Raw genomic sequence first — 19,026 nt, 5'->3', positions numbered from 1 at the left:
TCTTTTACATTAAAATCTGGCCGTTATTTATTAAAATGGGTTAATTATTCGTGATATGGTTTTGGTTAGTATTGAACCTGCTTAAACCGCTGAACTGTTGAAATGTTGAACCGTTGGAAATGAGGTCGTTCTTGGCGCCGAGAAAAAATCGCCCGGTGCATGTTTTGAACCGGCTGGGTGGTTTTGTTAGAAGTTGTTGGTGATGAGGGTTGTAGGCAATTGGTTGGGGTCAGCGGCCCGTTGAGTTCATTGGAGTTTGACCGAGACGTTAATGGCGCCCCGCTTTATGGTATTTGAACTTCGCTTTTATGTTGTTGGTTATGGGTTGTTGAGGGTTGAGTGGGGGCTTGATAGTAGTCTTTGTCGAAGCTTATGGAAGTCGCCAATGGCGGTGGCGAATCGGTGGTTCGCTTTTTGGTTTAATTTGAGTTGTGGGGCTTGCATATAGACTAAAATCGATGGGTTTAGGATTGATTGTAGTGTGTGGGTGGGGGCTGTCGATTGGAAGCTTGAAACAAGCTTTAATGGTGGCCGAATTTTGTCTCAGATCTAGTTTTGGTCGAGATGTTAAATTTAAGAATTGAGTTTTTGGCTTTTAGTAAAGTTGTAGGGTTTGTGGTTAGGAGTCAAACTGATATGAGGGAGAAGGGAGAGGTGGTGGCCGGCGTGCGAGCTGGTGGTGGAGGAGAGAATTTGGGGAAGAAGGTGAACTGTTGGCCAAATTGGGCCTGGGGCTTGGGCCTGGGCCAAAGCCTTGGTTGTTTTGTTTGGGCCAACCTTTTATTTGTTTGGTTGGGCCCAAAAATCTATTTTAGTTTGGGCCGGTTTTTATGTTGTGTTTTGGGCCAATTCAGTCTAAAGTTTTTGGGCCAGTTTCTAATATTGCATGGGCCAGTCCATAGGACTTAAAATAGATCTTTTTGGGTCTTTCAATGTTTGAGACTTTTGGGTTCTAAGGTTTGGGCTTGGCCAGTTGGGTCCGAACCATTACCTTGGTCATGAGCCCCTGAGCCATGCACATTGACCTTAGCCATGAACCATGCTATGACCCTGAACTTGTCGAACATGGAAACGACAGTTTGATTTTGACCATTGACGGTTGACTTTGACCTTTGACCTTTGACCATGGCATGTTGACTTTGACCATGACATGTTGACTTTGACTTTGACCATGACATGTTGACTTTTCTAGTTTTTCACACATTTGATAATATGGACAAATATAGTAATAAAATATTGTCGGAAATTGTATAACCTTGTTTGTCATTTATCTAATTCAGATTTGACGTGAGTAGTGTCTAAAACATATATATATTGGGCTTTGATTGTGGACTGTGGATTGTTTAATTGTGCTACATTTTATGTTGTAAATTGTATGGACAAATCAAATGCTAAAATGCTGTGGGAGCTTGTATAAATTTGGTGGTCATTATCTAATTAAGATTTGACGTTGATATTGTGACATTATATAATATGTTGGGATATATATATTGAATGCAATAGTTTTGGAGACATAAATGTATAAACACTCCATTATTTTATATGTGAGATGCTACTATGAGATAGTATAATATGTGTGGATATTTTCCCACGGGATTGTGGCGTAGTGCAATAATATATTGGCACGTGAAATAATGAAAGTGGTTACGAGATATAATAATGGAGATATTTCTAAATATTGTGGCTTAGTGCAATAAGGTATTTGACCTACACGTGATATAGTGGAATGATTATGAGTCATAAATGTATGACACCTGAATAAATTACGTAACGAAAATCCTAGAACCTGACTACCACAACTCATGTGATCTGCCCTGTGTGGGCGTGTGCTATTTGATTGGCCCTTCTGGCATTTCAGTGAATCTGAATGGCCTTCGGGCGTAAGTAATGTGATTGGCCCTTCTGGCGTTTCTAGCATTTCAGTAAAGCTGAATGGCCCTTCTGGCGTAGCCGAATAGTGGCTTGATTATTCCGTTCGCAAAATAAAACGAGACGCGCGATATTTTATGCCAAATAGTGGCATTACTTACATAATGGCTTCCGTGTGAGGATTTACCTGGTGTGCGGCATCCCACTCAGGGTGGTTACGCACGGAGTGGTTCATTATGTAAGGGGAGGCATGTGGATGTACATGTTCGGCGTTGGGTAGCGATTATGGTAGCCAGGGAAACTAGGTAAGACATAAATACGACGTGATTTTAGGGACACACAAAGAAAGTCTAAACTAATATAATTATGGTAATATGTTGGTAAATGATATATCTCTAGATAGATGTTTGTATATGTTTGGCTGGTTAGTAGTTTAGTTAGAACCTAAGGCGCCTCGTGGAAGAACTAAATGCCTTTTTATTATGTGTATGGTATGTTGTATTAGTTGTTGGAAGTTAAGGCGCCTCAGTGGAGGAATTACCTGCCTAGATTATTGTACTTAAGGAAGTTGTATTAGTTGTTGGAAGTTAAGGTGCCTCGGTGGAGGAACTAACTGCCGTATGGTTTGTGTATATATGGGTATAAGTATATGTTGCATTTTAGGGCTACTCACACCAGCATTTTTATAATACTGACCCGATTTGCATGTTTGCTTATCGGGTGTGTTCATTAAATGAACACAGTTGATAAGTCTTGACAGGTTTAGTGTTGAAGAAGATTGGTTGCTGCTCGTGGTTTGCGTTAGCGTCACATTTCAAGATAGGCTTTGTTTTCCTTTGAGGTGATATAGTTTTTCAATTGAGACAAAGTTATTTGTATTTTCATTTGTTAATTTTTGTAATGAAGATGACTTTTGTTTAAGTTAAAAATTTTATTGGTTTTTAATTATCCGCATATTTAAATTGTTTATGGGTTTTGGAAGTGGAGAGTCGTCACACCTCGAAATCGAGAGTCGGAACAAATAATGTTTTCCTCCGTCTCAAATTCGGTGTGTGACAGCTTCCTTCTCATGCCACTGAGAACTCAAGCAAATCCTGAGAGAGTGACCCAAGTGTTGGGTAGCACACATGTTGGTGGAAATCATTTTGTCAATGTTCAACTTGTTGAAGATTGTCCTGCTCTCTCCAAGAATGCCCAATGGCTTAGAGCTCGATATGATATTGCTGAAAGTTGGAATTTGGCCTTAATAGCAAGGCAATTGCAATTTATGGCATTGAACATTCCCAATTTAATATGGAAAAACGAGCCCGTTGAAGACCTAACAGTACATGTTATCGATTAAGTTGTTTGTATGTTGTCGATATGATATTTTGATGTAATTTAGAACAAGTGTAATTTGATTTGATTTTTATGTTATTTGGAAATAATGTTAGGGATTTTATTTGTTTTGATTTGGAAATCGAGTGATCGACTAAGTTGATTCGGACGGCAATCGAGTGATTTGGAAATCGAGCGATCGACTAAGTTAATTCGGACGGCAATCGAGTGATCGACTAAGTTGATTCGGACGGCAATCAAGTGATTTGAAATAATGTTCGTATGTTGTCAATAATGACTAAAATGACATGGTCAAGTCGTTTAGCTTTTATACCGAACGATGTGGCTGGGTCGTTTGGGCTTTAAGGCAAACGATCTGACGAGGCCGTTTGGCCTTTATACCAAACGATGTGGCTGGGTCGTTTAGGCTTTAAGGCAAACGATCTGACGAAGTCGTTTGGCCTTTATACCAAACGATGTGGCTAGGTCGTTTGGGCTTTAAGGCAAACGATCTGCCGAAGTCCTTTGGCCTTTATAACAAACGATGATGTGGCTAGGTCATTTGGGATTTAAGTCAAACGATCTACCGAGGTCGTTTGGTATAAAGGGCAAACGATCTGACGAGGTCGTTTGGCCTTTATACCAAATGATGTGGCTGGGTCATTTGGACAAAAAAATTTTAAAAATTCATTTCGTTTTTACAACACTTTCATATTCATCAAATTCCACTTAATCATCATTCAAAATCAAGATTCCACTTAATCAAACATCATTCAAACATCATATTCATACTTAATCAAACATCAAATTCCACTTAATCAAACATCATTCAAACATCATATTCATCCATTCGTTCCAAATCAAGTAATCCATCCATTCGTTCCAAAGTTACAAATTACAAAGTTACAAACCCTAAACTGAAACAAATCATGAACTATAACGCCCACCAATGTACTTGCACCTAGTCAAGTTGTATGCCCGTTCGAAGGAGGACCTTGCTTCCTCTCGCATATTATTCTCAGCCAATTGCAGACCTCTCTAGCAAATGTCTGGTTTCATCGATGACGTCGTTCTGTCGAAAAAAGGGAAATCAAGATAAGTTACCAATCGAATACAAAAAATCACAGTTAGAGAAACTCAATTAAAAATTACAATACTTACAATCGGTGAACAGTTAGGCAGTGTCTCCAGGGAGGGATGAATAGGAAGACGCTCAGGGTTCACCAAAACTACATGAGAACTCCTCGCATACCAAGTCATGTAATTTTGATGACACTCCCATGGATAAGACGAGATAGGTCTTCAATTGCAGGGTTGGATCACGTGATTATGCTATGACTCCCAGTAAAGTGGCCCAATATTGGTCCAGTTCACCTCATACCCGCGTCCTGCCACAGTTCTTGTTCTCTAATTTGGTATTGGAGGATCTATAGGTACAAGCTGTATGTGACCCAACTGACGCACCACCCTTGCAACAGCGTAAAGCTCGACAATGTTGAAAAAACATAGCAATCCCTAAAAAAAATGCAATGTCATCGATCGGGTTTGTATCTCTGACATTTTTGTAGGGATGCCAACCTGAAACAAAATCAAATGTGTCATTAACAACTCCAATGATCAATTACTAAAAAAAAATATAAACAAACTTAAATACTTACATTGAAATAATTCAAATCATCAATTAACGCTCGATAATACTGCAATGCAATGCATGCGTTGTATCGTAATAGTGTGGAGCGACTACTATGTGTCTATGAGCACGCGGCTGAGACGAGCTATAGTCGAAGTTTGGGACTGCTCTGAGTATTGGAAAATACTCATAGATCCACGCCTAGATATACACAAATAGTTAACATATTGATAGAGTAATAAAATTAACATTAAAAAAAAACTCTAAAATACTCAAGTTTTACCTGTAGAAGAGTCATATAGCCTGTAACCCCTTTCACCTTCACACATGTGGCAGCCCCAAGACCTCTATACAAAAACATCAAAATTGCTGCACCCCATGCATACTCTTCTATCTCACTGAATTTCAACAACTGCCTCAGATAACATATAGGCACTCCAGTCCCAGACTTGTCAATAAAAATGGCACATCCAAAGAAAATAAGATAAAAGCTCTGATAGCCCATTGTACTTCCTAGAAACTCGAGGCCTTCTCCACCACCTTCCCAGCAGTGTCACATATATGGCTATCATGAACCTTGTTCGCAAAATGCTTCCGGATGAATTCTAACCTTACTTTTGAAGTGAACCTGCTAGATTCCATCTCCGCCTTAATCAAATCAATAGGGAGACCCAGAGCAATATGTAGGAGATTTATCGATTCGTTTAAGTTCAGCTCACTGTCCCTTGCACCACTCTTCATCTAACTGTGACTCCACAGATTTGGACAACATCGTCCAAAGTCACAGTTATCTCCCCCAACCGGGTATATGGAAGGTGTTGGTCTCCGGATGCCATCTCTCCACAAACGCAGAGATTAATGGTGGATCCATATACTCGTGATAACGTTCCACGAGATCAAACAACCCAGTCCTTCTCAACTGTTGGGCAAATCTCGGAGACCTTTGACATTCATTCTTGAAATCCCATTGGGATAACTTCGCTAAGTGCGAAACACACTTCAACGCTCCACGATCCTCCTGAAACAACCGAGCATGCATTAGATATATATGAGCAGAAACAAAAGATTTTGTAAAAGAAAATCAAAGTACCCAAGAATAACAAAATATTACCCTTCTCTCCCAAACATCGTGAGCGACATGCACCGTAGTCATACAACAACTCTGACTCATACGAGCCACCCCCATACACACCTCTTTGAAACTCCAAATCATCATTGGATTTTATTACGAAATCCAATACCGGAGGTGCTTCTTCCACTGGTGGTGCATCTTCTACCACATATTCTTCCACATAATCATCCTGCTCATCTTCCTCCTCATCCCCCTCCTCATTATCCCCCTCACTCTCCTCTTCCACTATACTATTCCCTTTGTCCATATTTACATCTAAACCTACATTGTTATCACTACCTACACTATCTTCACTCGATGAATCAACTTCAGGAACCTCTTTTTCCAAATGGTCCCCTCTACCCCCTGATGCCGTTAAGCCCTCTACCCTTTGTCTCTTTCTTCCAACTGCGTCACCACTAGAGGAACCGCCACCAAACAATTTCTTCACACCCTTGAATGTAGTTTTCGCTACATTCTTCACATTATTTGATCGAGGACCCATCGCTACAAAGAAAAATAAAACAAGTATTAGTAACTATAATAGGAGTTGAACAAAAAGAACGCCATATAGTCAACTAGATACTTAAACGCCAAAGCCAAAACCAAATGTAGATCGAGTCCCAGACACAAAAATGACAATATCGTAGCTGTTTCAAGGATTCACCGTCCAAACACCCCCACAAAATAGCAATGATTAAACAAACTTAACTCCAACTTCATAAATATCAAAGAAAACATTTCCAATTTCCAAGGCACTACTGCCTTTTATATAATCTAGTCCTAGAAAAAGGAGAAAGGGGCACAAGGAGTAACACTTACAAAAATTCTAGGTTAAATTTCTTCTCCCCATTCGGTGAACACATAAGCTATGCAAATCAGAATGGGAATAATAATAAATGTTATTATGAAAGTTCTTTAATCCAAAATTATTAGGGTCTACATAGTAATTTCCAAAAAACATAAAAGCTTTTAAACAAAAATCTTGTGTGGAACCCTGTTTTTATCAGTTTTTGCATTACTCGTCACTAAGTACCGTTTCGGGTAACTCAAAAATGGCATTCAAATGAATACTAACATATTTTATCCAAATGAGCTATATATTCTAGTATTCTACATACAATAGAATAAAGATTTACTTAAAGACCCCAAATATAAAAGGCAGATCCTTAAAATGCTATACATTCGCATTAGGGCATTAATATCGAAGATCATCCTATCCAAAAGATTAGAACACCTTACGCCTAACATTATGAACAACTCAATGATTAGAACACTTTACGCCTAACATTATGTAGTCCAACCTCATTTTTGCCTTCGTTTTGTTATTCACAAACCACATATTCATTAAACAAAAACTTCAATATAGCACAAGATATACAATTCATTGTAAAAGAACAACTCATACAATACAAGATATTCACCTGCAAATGCCTGAGATGAAACACAAAAGAATCAATAGCCTTGCATTCTCCTCTAACACCACACTCGAACCACTTTGCGCAGAAAAAATAGATGCTGTCAAATAATGTGAAATCGAAATCTCCGAAAGTTGGACAAAACACACATAACTTATTAACAAATGAACGAATCAAAAACAAAAGCATATCATAATTCACATAAAAAAAAAACAAAACTTACAGCAGCAAGAACTAATGCAGCAAAAGCAGAATTTTAAAAGTGGACTTTGGAAAACTAGAGGTCCAACTCAAGAAACAATCAGAAAGAATTCTAATGACTAATGAGGTTGCAGGATTACATGGTTTGGGAAGCTTCACAAAAACGTTTCTAGCAAAATCAGTAGTAAAGAATGAGACTTGGCAAAGTGTAAGAAGTGAGTGTATTGTGCTCAGTTTGAAAGCTTTTTGTATACTTCATGTCCTGGTAACTTTGAAAGGAATCTTACTATGAGTTTTTCTTTTTAATAATTACACCTCCATTCCCTACCCTTAATTCTCCCTTCCATATGCTGAATGGGGGATTTGATCACAAACACCTTGGGGCCTGTGTGGGTATGATTATATTCTTATCAAGAACACAAAGAAAGTGACTGCCACTTATTGATGGAAGAGATGATATCAAGAAAAGGAAGGTATGACTGAGAGCATAAATTCATTGAATCAAGAATGGCTACCTACATACTTTCGACAACAGTAATCAAACTCACGATGTAGTTCAGATGGTCACTAGTGTCTTCTTTTATAGACCACTATTAGGGTTTTCCCATTACTTGTGTGGCAACCATATAAGACTTTTTTCAAGCTACCCTTTCGCCCCCAAGTTGTAGCTAATGGGTAAACAAGCTTCTTACTATTTTGTCATTTAGGAAATAACCACTTAACTACATATATCGGGTTCAATCGAGGATAGGCCGAAGAACAAACCTAGCAACTTAACTAATTAAACTTCTCTAATTCAAAGTGAGTTTGATATAATGTAGAAAATTATAGCTGCAAAGAATATAAGTCTTTCCGTACCTATTACTGAATGTTCTTCTTCTTTTCTAAGACTAACTCCAATGGTGGTACAAATTCTCAAATTGTCCGAACCCAAGCTCCAATTACACCATTCCTATTAATTGTCAATGCTATGTTGTTCTAATCACTATAGTTGATGCTATATACAAAGCCCAAGTGGGTGTTTGGGGGGAATAGCTGAATATAGTACACTAACACAATGGCGTATGAATTCATGCACCACCCAATCAGACGTATGAATTGAATCATACACTACTTCAACTGGCTTACAGACATAAACTTCAAACCCCGTTCCAACAGGATTATGCGTGGCAGAGTATATGAGAAGCTTATGGTCATACGCCACTCAATTTAACGTGACAAATAACTATTACAATCAATATGCAGCTCAATCATTTGGAACCAACAGTAAAGACTTGTGTGCCTCAAATCGAACCAATCAAACTCCAAAACCATAACCCAATTCAATATCAGATCAAACACTAATAACGTAATTTGGATACCGATACCAACCTCACAACCACATAACATTCAGAGATACCAAACCAAATCAAATTTGATACCGATACACCAACCTTCAAAATAACAAACTAGCAACCCAGTAGATTAATTCTCAATGTATTATAGAAACATACATTGATTGTCTCAGTATTCAGAAAGAAATATCCAATTATCTGTTTTTACATTACATCATAATGTAAGAAAACAAAAAGGGGTTCATAAATTAACTTACTTGAAGCTGATTGAAGACAGAGAAGTTGAGGAACTTGAGAACCAAATGTCGCAACAACTCACAATGGTTTGTTGTTGTGAGAAAATGCTTATGTTGTTGGATTGAAGGATGATTGTGAGAAAATCGCGAGAGGGTTTTTGTTGGGTTTTGGGTGAGAAATCGCGAGAGAGATGACCGGCTAGAGAAGGTTTTCCCAATTTTGCAATTTTAGGCGGGGGTGTACTGGGCTTTTTTGTTGGGCTTGGGATGGAGGCTGCCCAATCCAATTTGGGTGGCGCCCAATACAGGACCCATTTATAATCCAAACAATGGGTTTAATCTCCCTGCTACTTAAATGGTTGTACAAAAACCACCTGTAAGCGAACAAATGCATAAAACCTCCCTATTATTTAAAACATAACATCAAAGCCAAAACATACCAAAATACCCCTATAAAAACCGGGCTGATGTCATCAATCTTTACTTATAATTTCGGCTTAAGGACAAACCGGGATGACGTCATCCTATGTAAATTTGTATTTACATATGACAATATAAAATTACACAGTCTTCTTAACCTATTTAAATTTAAATTTTCATATGAAATTTTTTTTCATAAGAAAATTTAAATTTATATTCTATCTGGTGTCGTCGGAAAAATTTCAATCCCAAAAGTTACTATGTAAATTTAAGTTTTCATAGCTCCAATGACTATATAAATATAGTTTTACATATATATGATTATGTAAAAATACATTTATATATATTCTGTCAGGTGTCGGGAAATTTTCAATCCCAAAAGGGTAAAAAAGGAAATAAGATAAAATGGGAAATAAAATCTGTCAGGTGTCGGGAAATTTTCAATCCCAAAAGGGTAAAAAAGGAAATAAGATAAAATGGGAAATAAAAACAGATCAGATTTTATCTCTTTTTTGGAAAACAAAGAGGTTATTTAACAAGACATAAATAATAGGGAGATTATGTGATATGGGTCGATGGGTCATGGGAGGGAGTTTATACTCAACCGAATTAGAGCCAAGGGTCTGAGCCTCATTTCTTGATTTATAATCGTGGATAACTTACTTCATTTCTTCATTTCTAGGATGGTTTTTAAAGGAACTGAAGGCCGAAACCCAAAGTACATGACCTCACTTAACTCCACCAATATAGAGTTCGCTACTCTTTCTTCTTCTTGAGTTGCCCTCCGAAAAACTGACGTGGCACTCCAAAAAGAGAGTAACGCTTGATATCCCTCCCGCGTTTTCAGCTCGCACAAAACTCCATTTCTCCATCTTTCAATGGGTCTCATTACGCTCTCACCATTGATATACAATTCAGTAAAACTTTCGCCAATCCAAGGCATTTCTTTTACTTTGAATTTATTTTATTTGATCCAAATGGCAATCTCAGCTGCAAATTGGAATAATTTGGGTACCTTTAGCATTTATATGTTTTGATTGTGGATATCCCTCGCAATTTTGTTTGGTTTTAGCTAGGGATTTTGTATGGTGAAGGTATAAAATATTGAAGATAGTAGTTATTCGTATTTTCCTATTCAGGGCAATAAATTGTTTCTCTCAATGGGATTTTCAATGATCAGATTCTTGGAGAGGACAAAGCTTCGAGTGAAATGGCAAAGTTAGTTCTAGGTGCGCAATCTTCAGAGCCTAATGTCGGTTTTGGTTACTATCAATTGTTATTTATAACCTTTGCTGAAACTGTGAACTGACTTACGCTTTTCTTATTTAAATGGATAAACTTAATGTATCACTCTGGATCCTACTTGAAATTTCTTATGTAGGTTAGGAATAATCGCCATGAAGAAGCACCCAAAATTTTTACTGCGCTAGCTTCCATTTCTTTTTCTTTTCCTCATTTGCACTGGTTCTTTTCCCACTCCAATAGATGTTGGCCATATAGGTGCATTGTGATAATTTTTTGCATCCTTTCCAAGTTTTGCTGTTACAGGGCATGACGATGCAGCCTTACTAAGACCTCGATAGCCTATGGAACGCACTGATGGAAAGTAAGGGGACGCATTACAAGATTGTGGGGTTCCACTAATTTTAAAGATAGAAAACAACTCCTGGGCATGTAATTTCTGCTATGGGATTCCAAGGTAAGCACTATTCAGGCTTCATACTTGTTGGTATTTTTAAGTTTGTGTTGCATCGCTACTTTATTTTTTCGGCTTACGAGCAGCTAATATATTCGTCGAAATCTTCATCATGGATAGGGTACTCACGTACATGGAGTTTTACTAGATAAATATTTTTTGGAATTCGTAAGTGTATTGAATAACAACATTTTGAAGGAAGAAAATATTTGTACCATGGAGAGGTTTGACGTGTCATTAGCAGCCTGTGTAGCGTGATTACAAGATTTATCTTACACCGGAAACTGTGGTCAAGAAAACCGATGATGATGAGCTTGACATCCCAAGACACAAATTCAATTTCTCCGAGCTTGACACCATTCCGGCTAAAGTTAGGAGCAAAACTCACCTTACAGGTAATTTAAGTTATTAATACTCCGAACACCTCTCTAATAATTTTGTCAGTGATGGATTGATTTAATTTATAACAATTTTCCAAACTCCAACGACAGATGTAATTTATATGCTGGAGAGAATTGGCAATATTACTAAAAGAATTGGAATGAACTTACGAGAGATTGTCATCGTGAATAAGAGGTACATTGCGTTCTTGGTAGTGTTATTAGATTACCACGTACTAGCTTCTTACGAAATTTGTCTACATCATAGTCAAATGGAGATGCCCATCACTTTATGGGGTGCTTTATCCACTACAATTACAGAACTTATGGAACAAGAAAATGTGGTTATCATTAGAACTTTTTTAAGACATTTTTAATAATTTATCAATTGGTTGAGCTTAATATCATAAAACAGGGATAAACGTACACTTGCAAGGCCACTGTTGGCAATGTCTTTGATACTAATTAACGTAGATTAAATTGGCGGAAGCTTCAGTTTATCAAATCTACTCTTGAATTAAACAAAACAACTAAAACTAAAACAAATCTTTATTTCTCTCTCAAATATTCTCAATAACACAACTCTCCTGAACCCTAATTACAAGCCTATTATTTATACTAATCCTAAAAACTATAAACCAATAGGAACACGACATGTATCAACAACTAAAATAGAATAACTGAACTAGTGGGCACACGACCCATGGGCTTGATCATACTGATGTCCGCATCACTCTCCCCAAGTTGAAAGAGTTTGTCCACAAACTACAATGGTGGTGCATTAGAAGCGGGAAAAACTGATAAAGCTTCATGCTGGAAATCTAGAACAGTGTCTGGTGGTTCCTCAGTAACCTCTCCAATATCGTCGTCTCCTTCTGCAAAGAAAACAGGGCGTTTCTTTTTCTTTGGGCATTCAAAGAAGAATGTGGCTAATAACACCACTCTCAAAACACTTCCTAGATCAAAAAATGCCGACGGGATGAACTATAGTAGAGGCAAGACTAACAGTGATAGAGCAAAGTAAGATGATGATGAATTGGACGACTTGTGGAGATTTTCTGACTTTCTAGCATAAGTAACTGCATTTGCCATGGTTTGAATATCAACAAAGGACAAATCATCTTGAATGCGTTTCTGTAAGCCATTGACATATCTATGGACCTTGAATTCTTCGATCTCAGTCATATTTAGGCGAGTGCATAGTAGATTGAAAGCTTCAGTGTATACTTGAACAGTAGACAAGTTTTGCCGCAAATTATGTAGGCGATTAAACAAATCACGCTCATAATTATTAGGAACAAACTCTTTGCGCAATGCTCGTTTCATCTCAGACCAACGCTGCACCAATTTCTTGCCCTTAACAGTGCGACCTCTTTGGTATTCATCCACCATACTTGCGCATAACCCCCTAATTTTGTAGCTACCTACCCGAACACACTTGGCACCCGAAATACTCTTGTATTTAAAAATCTTTTCAATTTGAGTCAACCAATCCACAAACACATCAGCATCCATCTTCCCATCAAACTCAGGTACATCAATCTTAATATAACCATGATTATTTTTTTTCCAACAAACAAATTAAACGATCAACAAGCGATTTAAATCAAGGTAGGTACACGACACCGTTAAGGTTGTACCGTCAGTATGAAGAATCACCGCCGTCGGAAAGAGAGAGTATCACTAGCATGTCGCCTGAGTGGTGGTGGGAGGAAGTTGAGCTTGCCTAGCTTGCCAAGGGGGAATATGCTGAGTATGAGGTGGCCGACCACCCCTGCCTCTATTTGCACCGCCATGACCACGTCCTCTAGGAGCCATGCCATAACTAACACCTAAGTGGTTTGGTCAATAAAAGGACCCTCCTCCATGTTATTTATCGGCGGTAGACGTGTAGTGGGATATTGGCCCACGGTTGCACTTCATGGTTGTACAATAACATCGCTCTCTAAGGGGAACAAATCGCCCAATGGTTGGAGTTGTAGTAAACCCGCACGCATTAGGCCTTCCCCACGCCGGGAGGAATAAACGGTGAAGATTAAAAAGGTTCACGAACTAATGGAGGAACCTCGACCGGATGGTCATCTTTGGAGCCATTGCTCAACTTGTTTCGGCTTCGCCGTTGTAACCGCCCGATGGAGACACTGGGTGAGAAGTCGAGTGACCAGACCGAACATCAAAAGGACGCAGTGGTTGGTACTGGTATGCAACCTGTTCTAGCAAGACAGTATCTGTGGGTGCTGGAATTACTGTAGTGTCTGCTGGTGCTGTAGTAGTGACCAAGGTAGGAGGCGAGAGTACTATAGTCACAATAGGCGCACACACGACTTCAAGACCCTGCGGCGTTGGAGCAGTCTGTAACCTAGAAAATTCTTGTTGAGGATAACTTGGCATGGGCGCATATCCCAGATTAGGGTTAGGCACATACTGTGGCACAAATTGATACTAACTAGGATTCCAAGACTGATAATAAGGAGAATAACCCTGAGACATCATCTGCTGCTGATAGAGATCTGGATAATAGCCGAATGGCATAGAAACTGGCGGTGTCTGAAAACTTTGAGAAGGCGCCATTAATGGTGGAACCTGTGACGGCTGCAGAAAAAGTAAACTAACTTCTGGAGAAACCCTAGAATTTTGTTGTTGGGCGGCTAGAAGCGCATTCAAGGCTTCTTGCATAGCTTCAAACTTGGCATTCAAACCCTGATAATTTTCTTCTAGGTGTTCCATCTCTGGTTTCTTGATATACAACATAAAAATTATAACTTTGATCTTGAATAGTAACGCGATGGACAGTAACACGAAAAATGAAAACGAATAAGAAAAAGGAAAATTGGATTTTACTCAGGAACGATTCATGCTCCGGTACCAAATGATGTAGATTAAACTGGCGGAAGCTTCAGTTTATCAAATCTACTTTTGAATTAAACAAAACAACTAAAACTAAAACAAATCTTTATTTCTCTCTGAAATATTCTCAATAACACAACTCTCCTGAACCCTAATTACAAGTCAATTAATTATACTAATCTTAAAAACTATAAACCAATAGAAACACATACATGTGTCAACAACTAAAATAGAATAACTTAACTAGTGGGCTCACAACCCATGGGCTTGACCATACTGATGTCTGCATCACTAACTGGTACTATGATTCATGCGCCCAATTTAAGAAGAAAGCTATTCTAAAGGATTCTAAAAAATGTGTCCTGACTGTAAAGTTGAAGTGAAAGACGACAATAAGAGGTGAACTTCCACTTCCTTATTAAACATCAGCTTATTTAACCTCCCAGCTTATGTTTGCATGTATTTTTGTATATACAGGAATATGCTGAGAATGGAAGTAACGGATTCCTCTGGGGTTACCCTATTTGTTGCTTTCGATAGATAGGCTGAATGCCTAATTCAGACACCAGTGAAAGATTTATTGGCCATGTATTCCAAGCAAGGCAATATAATGCGATTTCGTTCCCTGTACCTTTTGTCTGAAAATTAGAGTTTCCAAATTCTTATTTCAATTATTTAATGGCAAGACAATGACACTCAGTTGGTCCAGGACGAATTTCAGGAAGTTGCAGGAAATTATACATTTTCCAGGGTGACAATATAAATGATTTCAGCAAGAAGAAAGTCAGCGAATCTTTTACCATAGACAATTTTTTTTCCAACAACTGCAGATGTTGATGACAAAAACAACAAAGACATGTTTGATAAGGTATTGCTCTACTAATGTTAAATGTTATTCTGGCTTAGTGATAGGTTTGTAATACTACAAGTCTACAACTGCATTCAACTGAATTTTTTGGTTACAGGGTAATGGAGTTGGAAATCCAGCATTTGCTATTTGTGTTGCAGAGACACGCGTCAACCAATGATATAAAGTATGAAGTACAGGCGACGAGGAAGTCTAGATGCAGTTAATCGGTGTGTGAACGTGTCTTTATATGCTTGGTAGCGCTCAGTTTAATGTCCTGAATATTTTCACAGTCCTGACAGTGTTTTCTGCTTATTACAGGAATGTGTTACAGCCACTGTGTTGATTGAAGACTTTTTGTTCCTGCTTCCCGATAATCTGCTTCACAAACATTTAACTTTATTTATCTACTTTATAGTGTAGACGCTTTTTGGGATAGTGTGAGAAAATGTTATTAATAATTTTGCAAAGCACGGCTTCTCATGAGCAAGCAATGAGTTCTTTGATTTCCTCACACTCCAAGTATATGTGTTATTATTGTTTTTGTTTTTGTTTTTGTTTTTGTTTGTGTTTGTGTTTTCTTTTTTTGTTACTTTTTGTCCAGGATCTTAATTCTAATCCAGGTAATGGACATCCACAATAAAGTAGGTAATTGTAGTTTGGGAATTACGTAAGTGTATTGTTGATTGGAGACGGTAGTTATCTGCTCAACTTTTAATGTGAAATTTTGATTGGAGACAAAAGTTATACCTGGTACATACCCTTTCATTTTGATTATCATAATTTTATAATAAATGTAATTTTATATTATTAATTTTTTCAGGGTTTTTTTCTTTTTAAAGATTGTAGGTTGTTTAAGTTCCTGTCTTTGCACCTGCGGATTTTTTTATTTTGCTTCACGAACCTATATTTATTTATCTTGATGATGTATGCTGCAGGAACAATGAAATTTATTATATCCTCCATGGATGAATGTATAGTGATTTAGGAGAGCATAAAAAAAAACTAGGTGCTAATAATTAGAAACACCTCCCTACATTTGTTTAATTTCCCTTGTTTTTGTCAAAATATTATCACATCTCTTCAAACCCAAAACATGAGAACAAGACGAAGAGCATCTCTAGGTAGTGGTAGTATACTTTTCATATTTGAAGAATTTTTTTGAAGAAACTGGTTGCAAAAGCAACTCTGTTAACACTTTTTTTTATTTTATTTTATTTTATTTGGTGTGCCAAAACAACTCTGTTAAGACTTTCGGTTTCTCTCAAACCCAAAAACCACAAACCTTCATCAAAATTTAAAAACACAGACTGTAACTGATTGACCTAAGGATATGATCCTTCCAGTTGTTTGCAACAGCAGAAGTTTCAAAGTCCAACTTCTTCTGCATGCACCCCTTCATGGCAGTGTTGGGAGTTGACACAGTTATCGCACAAGGTCATGTTATTCATTGTGAATAAAAGAAGGTAGAACAAGGTAGTTATGTTCTTAACTCAGATGATACACTTCAAGGGAACCAAAGGAGATGGCCACGGTCAATAAGGGACAGTGATGGAAGGGTAATAGCAGCTAGCTGCTCATGGTTGATCACAGTTCAATTCTATCGCACAAACAGACAATTCATATAGAACTGCATTGGACTACAACAAAGGCTCAAGCTAGCACAGCTGTACAACTTGAGGAGAATACCGGCACAAATAGGCTCTACAATTGTAGTTTCCTTCAATAATTGAAAACATTCGGAATAGGATAAGAGGATTTGAAGAATTTTCTTTGATTCATGGAATGTAATAGGCTGCTAGCTGGTAATTTAGCAACTAATGTACCAACGGATTCCTTCATAAAACTCATCCCTTGCTCCTTTTCAGAAGATTAAAAAAAAATGTCAACTGTCGTCTTCCCAAAGACCCATAGTCCTAACCACAAAAGCGGAGCCGGAGACCACAATTGCTGCAAATATCGGAGGAACGAAGAAATCCATCTTTGACATTGTGAAGAGTTGTGCCGGCAAACATATAATCTCTCCTGGAACATCTATCGGGATTCTAATTAGACCCTCTCCTTTGCAGCATGTTCGTGATAAAGAATAAGATGATGCTATTGCCGATACAAATGCCATCTCTGAAGAAAATGATGCCACCGCTACTGTCACAGTTAGTATAACAGTCCACGTCACCGCGTAGAGCATTAAAGGATGGCGAGCTGTAACTTGGCAAAAATTAGAAAAAACAACAAATCCTAAACCCAGAAAACGCGCGGCTGCTCCTCTATATTTCATCTCTTTGAAACAGATACAAAAAGTTATGGAATGGAATTTTACAAAGGAACTAATCAATCCTCTTTTTTAATGGTGGGTTTTACAGATTTCAACAATGAAATTTTCATGGCCATTTTTATTTAATTGTTGATATGAATAAGAATTCTTTTATTCAATCTGTTTCAACTTTTAAGCATGATCCAGCTATGCGTTGTTGTTGTTGTTTTTTTTTACTAATGGATTTCTCCCCTGTGGGTTCAATTGCCATTTAATTGTATTTAAAGAGACTTAGATTAGATTAGAACTCGACAGCTTAAAATTTGTTGCCTAATAGACTTATAAATTTGGTTCATTGCACTTATTTGATGAAATGGTTCACCTAATGTAGGTTTATGGTTTAACAAAGAACCGCAGGAGGCTCTCATAAGGATTAGGGATGATAAAAGGGCCGGGCCGGGCTAGCCCGGCCCTCAAATTATAAAAGCCCTCATGATTGAGGGCCGGGTCAGCCCGCCCCTATTTGATATTGAAGGCCGGGTCGAGTAGGGTCAAGCATGAAAACTCAAGCCCTTAACCCTTCCCTCGGCCCTCATTTTGAGGGGGCCAAATGAGCTTGCCTGGTCGGGCCTATCTAATTATACTTCACTAGTTTACTATTTTTTTTTGTAATTTTTTTTTTTTTTTTTTTTTTTTTTTGGTAATTGATTTAATGATATGTATATAAGTATACAAAACTAATTCTTATATCTTTAGAAAAAAATAGATAGAGATGGTGGAAGAGATGATATTCTTAAAATATCTACATTTTTAATACTTAACTATGTTGTTAGGTTGGATTTACTTTATGTATGACTTATATACATATCATTAAATCAATTACAAAAGTGCATATATTATATTATGTTATAATTTATCCCCTATTGAAAACTAATTTAATAATTTTTTTATACAATTTAGATAATTATAGTATAATACATAAATTATCACCTCTATTTTGGGTTTACACAAAATAATCATAATTCACTTTTCTTTTTATATTTGAACTCTTTTACTCAAATTACAAAATACCTCATGATATGTGGTAAACTACTATTATTAAACATCATTTGTAGTGAAAATATTTAGTTCAAATAGGGATAATTGTGGTACCTTACATATATAATGTAAAAAAATAAAATATATCTTATCGAAAAAAAAAAATACTGAGGGCCAAGTGAGGGGCTTGGGAGGGGCCAATCTGGTCGGGCCTATGCTCCAGAACCTAGACCCTAGCCCGCCCCTCAAATCTGTGAGGGCCAACTTTTGAGGGTTTTGACGCGCATTTTTGAGGGCCGGGTCGGGCCGGGTTGAGAGCCTGAGGGCCAAATTATCACCCCTAATAAGGATTGGATGTTACTCAATACCTCAAGAAATTAACCACAGGGTTGACATCAAAGTCGTTGGAAGGTGAGTGATTTGGAATT

At 37.6% G+C, this 19,026-nt stretch overlaps 1 protein-coding gene and 1 long non-coding RNA gene across 13 annotated transcripts; one reads left to right on the top strand and one right to left on the bottom strand.

Moving 5' to 3' along the window:
- Positions 1–10,209: 10,209 nt before the first annotated feature.
- LOC147507627 (uncharacterized) lies at positions 10,210–15,856 on the top strand. 12 transcript variants are annotated; one of them, XR_015217730.1, is made up of 7 exons: positions 10,212–10,630; positions 10,717–10,765; positions 11,085–11,627; positions 11,724–11,808; positions 14,937–15,327; positions 15,425–15,536; positions 15,628–15,856. It is a non-coding gene; the product is annotated as an uncharacterized LOC147507627 (long non-coding RNA). The 12 variants fall into 12 exon arrangements; XR_015217729.1 differs by having other exon boundaries at positions 11,071–11,627; XR_015217723.1 differs by having other exon boundaries at positions 10,210–10,547; positions 10,676–11,627.
- A 635-nt stretch (positions 15,857–16,491) lies between these two features.
- LOC147507626 (uncharacterized) lies at positions 16,492–17,698 on the bottom strand. Its single transcript, XM_086599061.1, has one exon. It carries the CDS (start codon positions 17,582–17,584, stop codon positions 17,192–17,194), a length of 393 nt encoding a protein of 130 aa, XP_086455187.1. The 5' UTR covers positions 17,585–17,698; the 3' UTR covers positions 16,492–17,191.
- Positions 17,699–19,026: the final 1,328 nt, after the last annotated feature.

This window comes from Coptis chinensis, chromosome 3, assembly GCF_015680905.1.
Source record: "Coptis chinensis isolate HL-2020 chromosome 3, ASM1568090v1, whole genome shotgun sequence".
Lineage (NCBI taxonomy): Eukaryota > Viridiplantae > Streptophyta > Magnoliopsida > Ranunculales > Ranunculaceae > Coptis > Coptis chinensis.
Note: the sequence above shows the minus strand (reverse complement) of the source record. Positions and strands in the feature narration are given on the sequence as shown.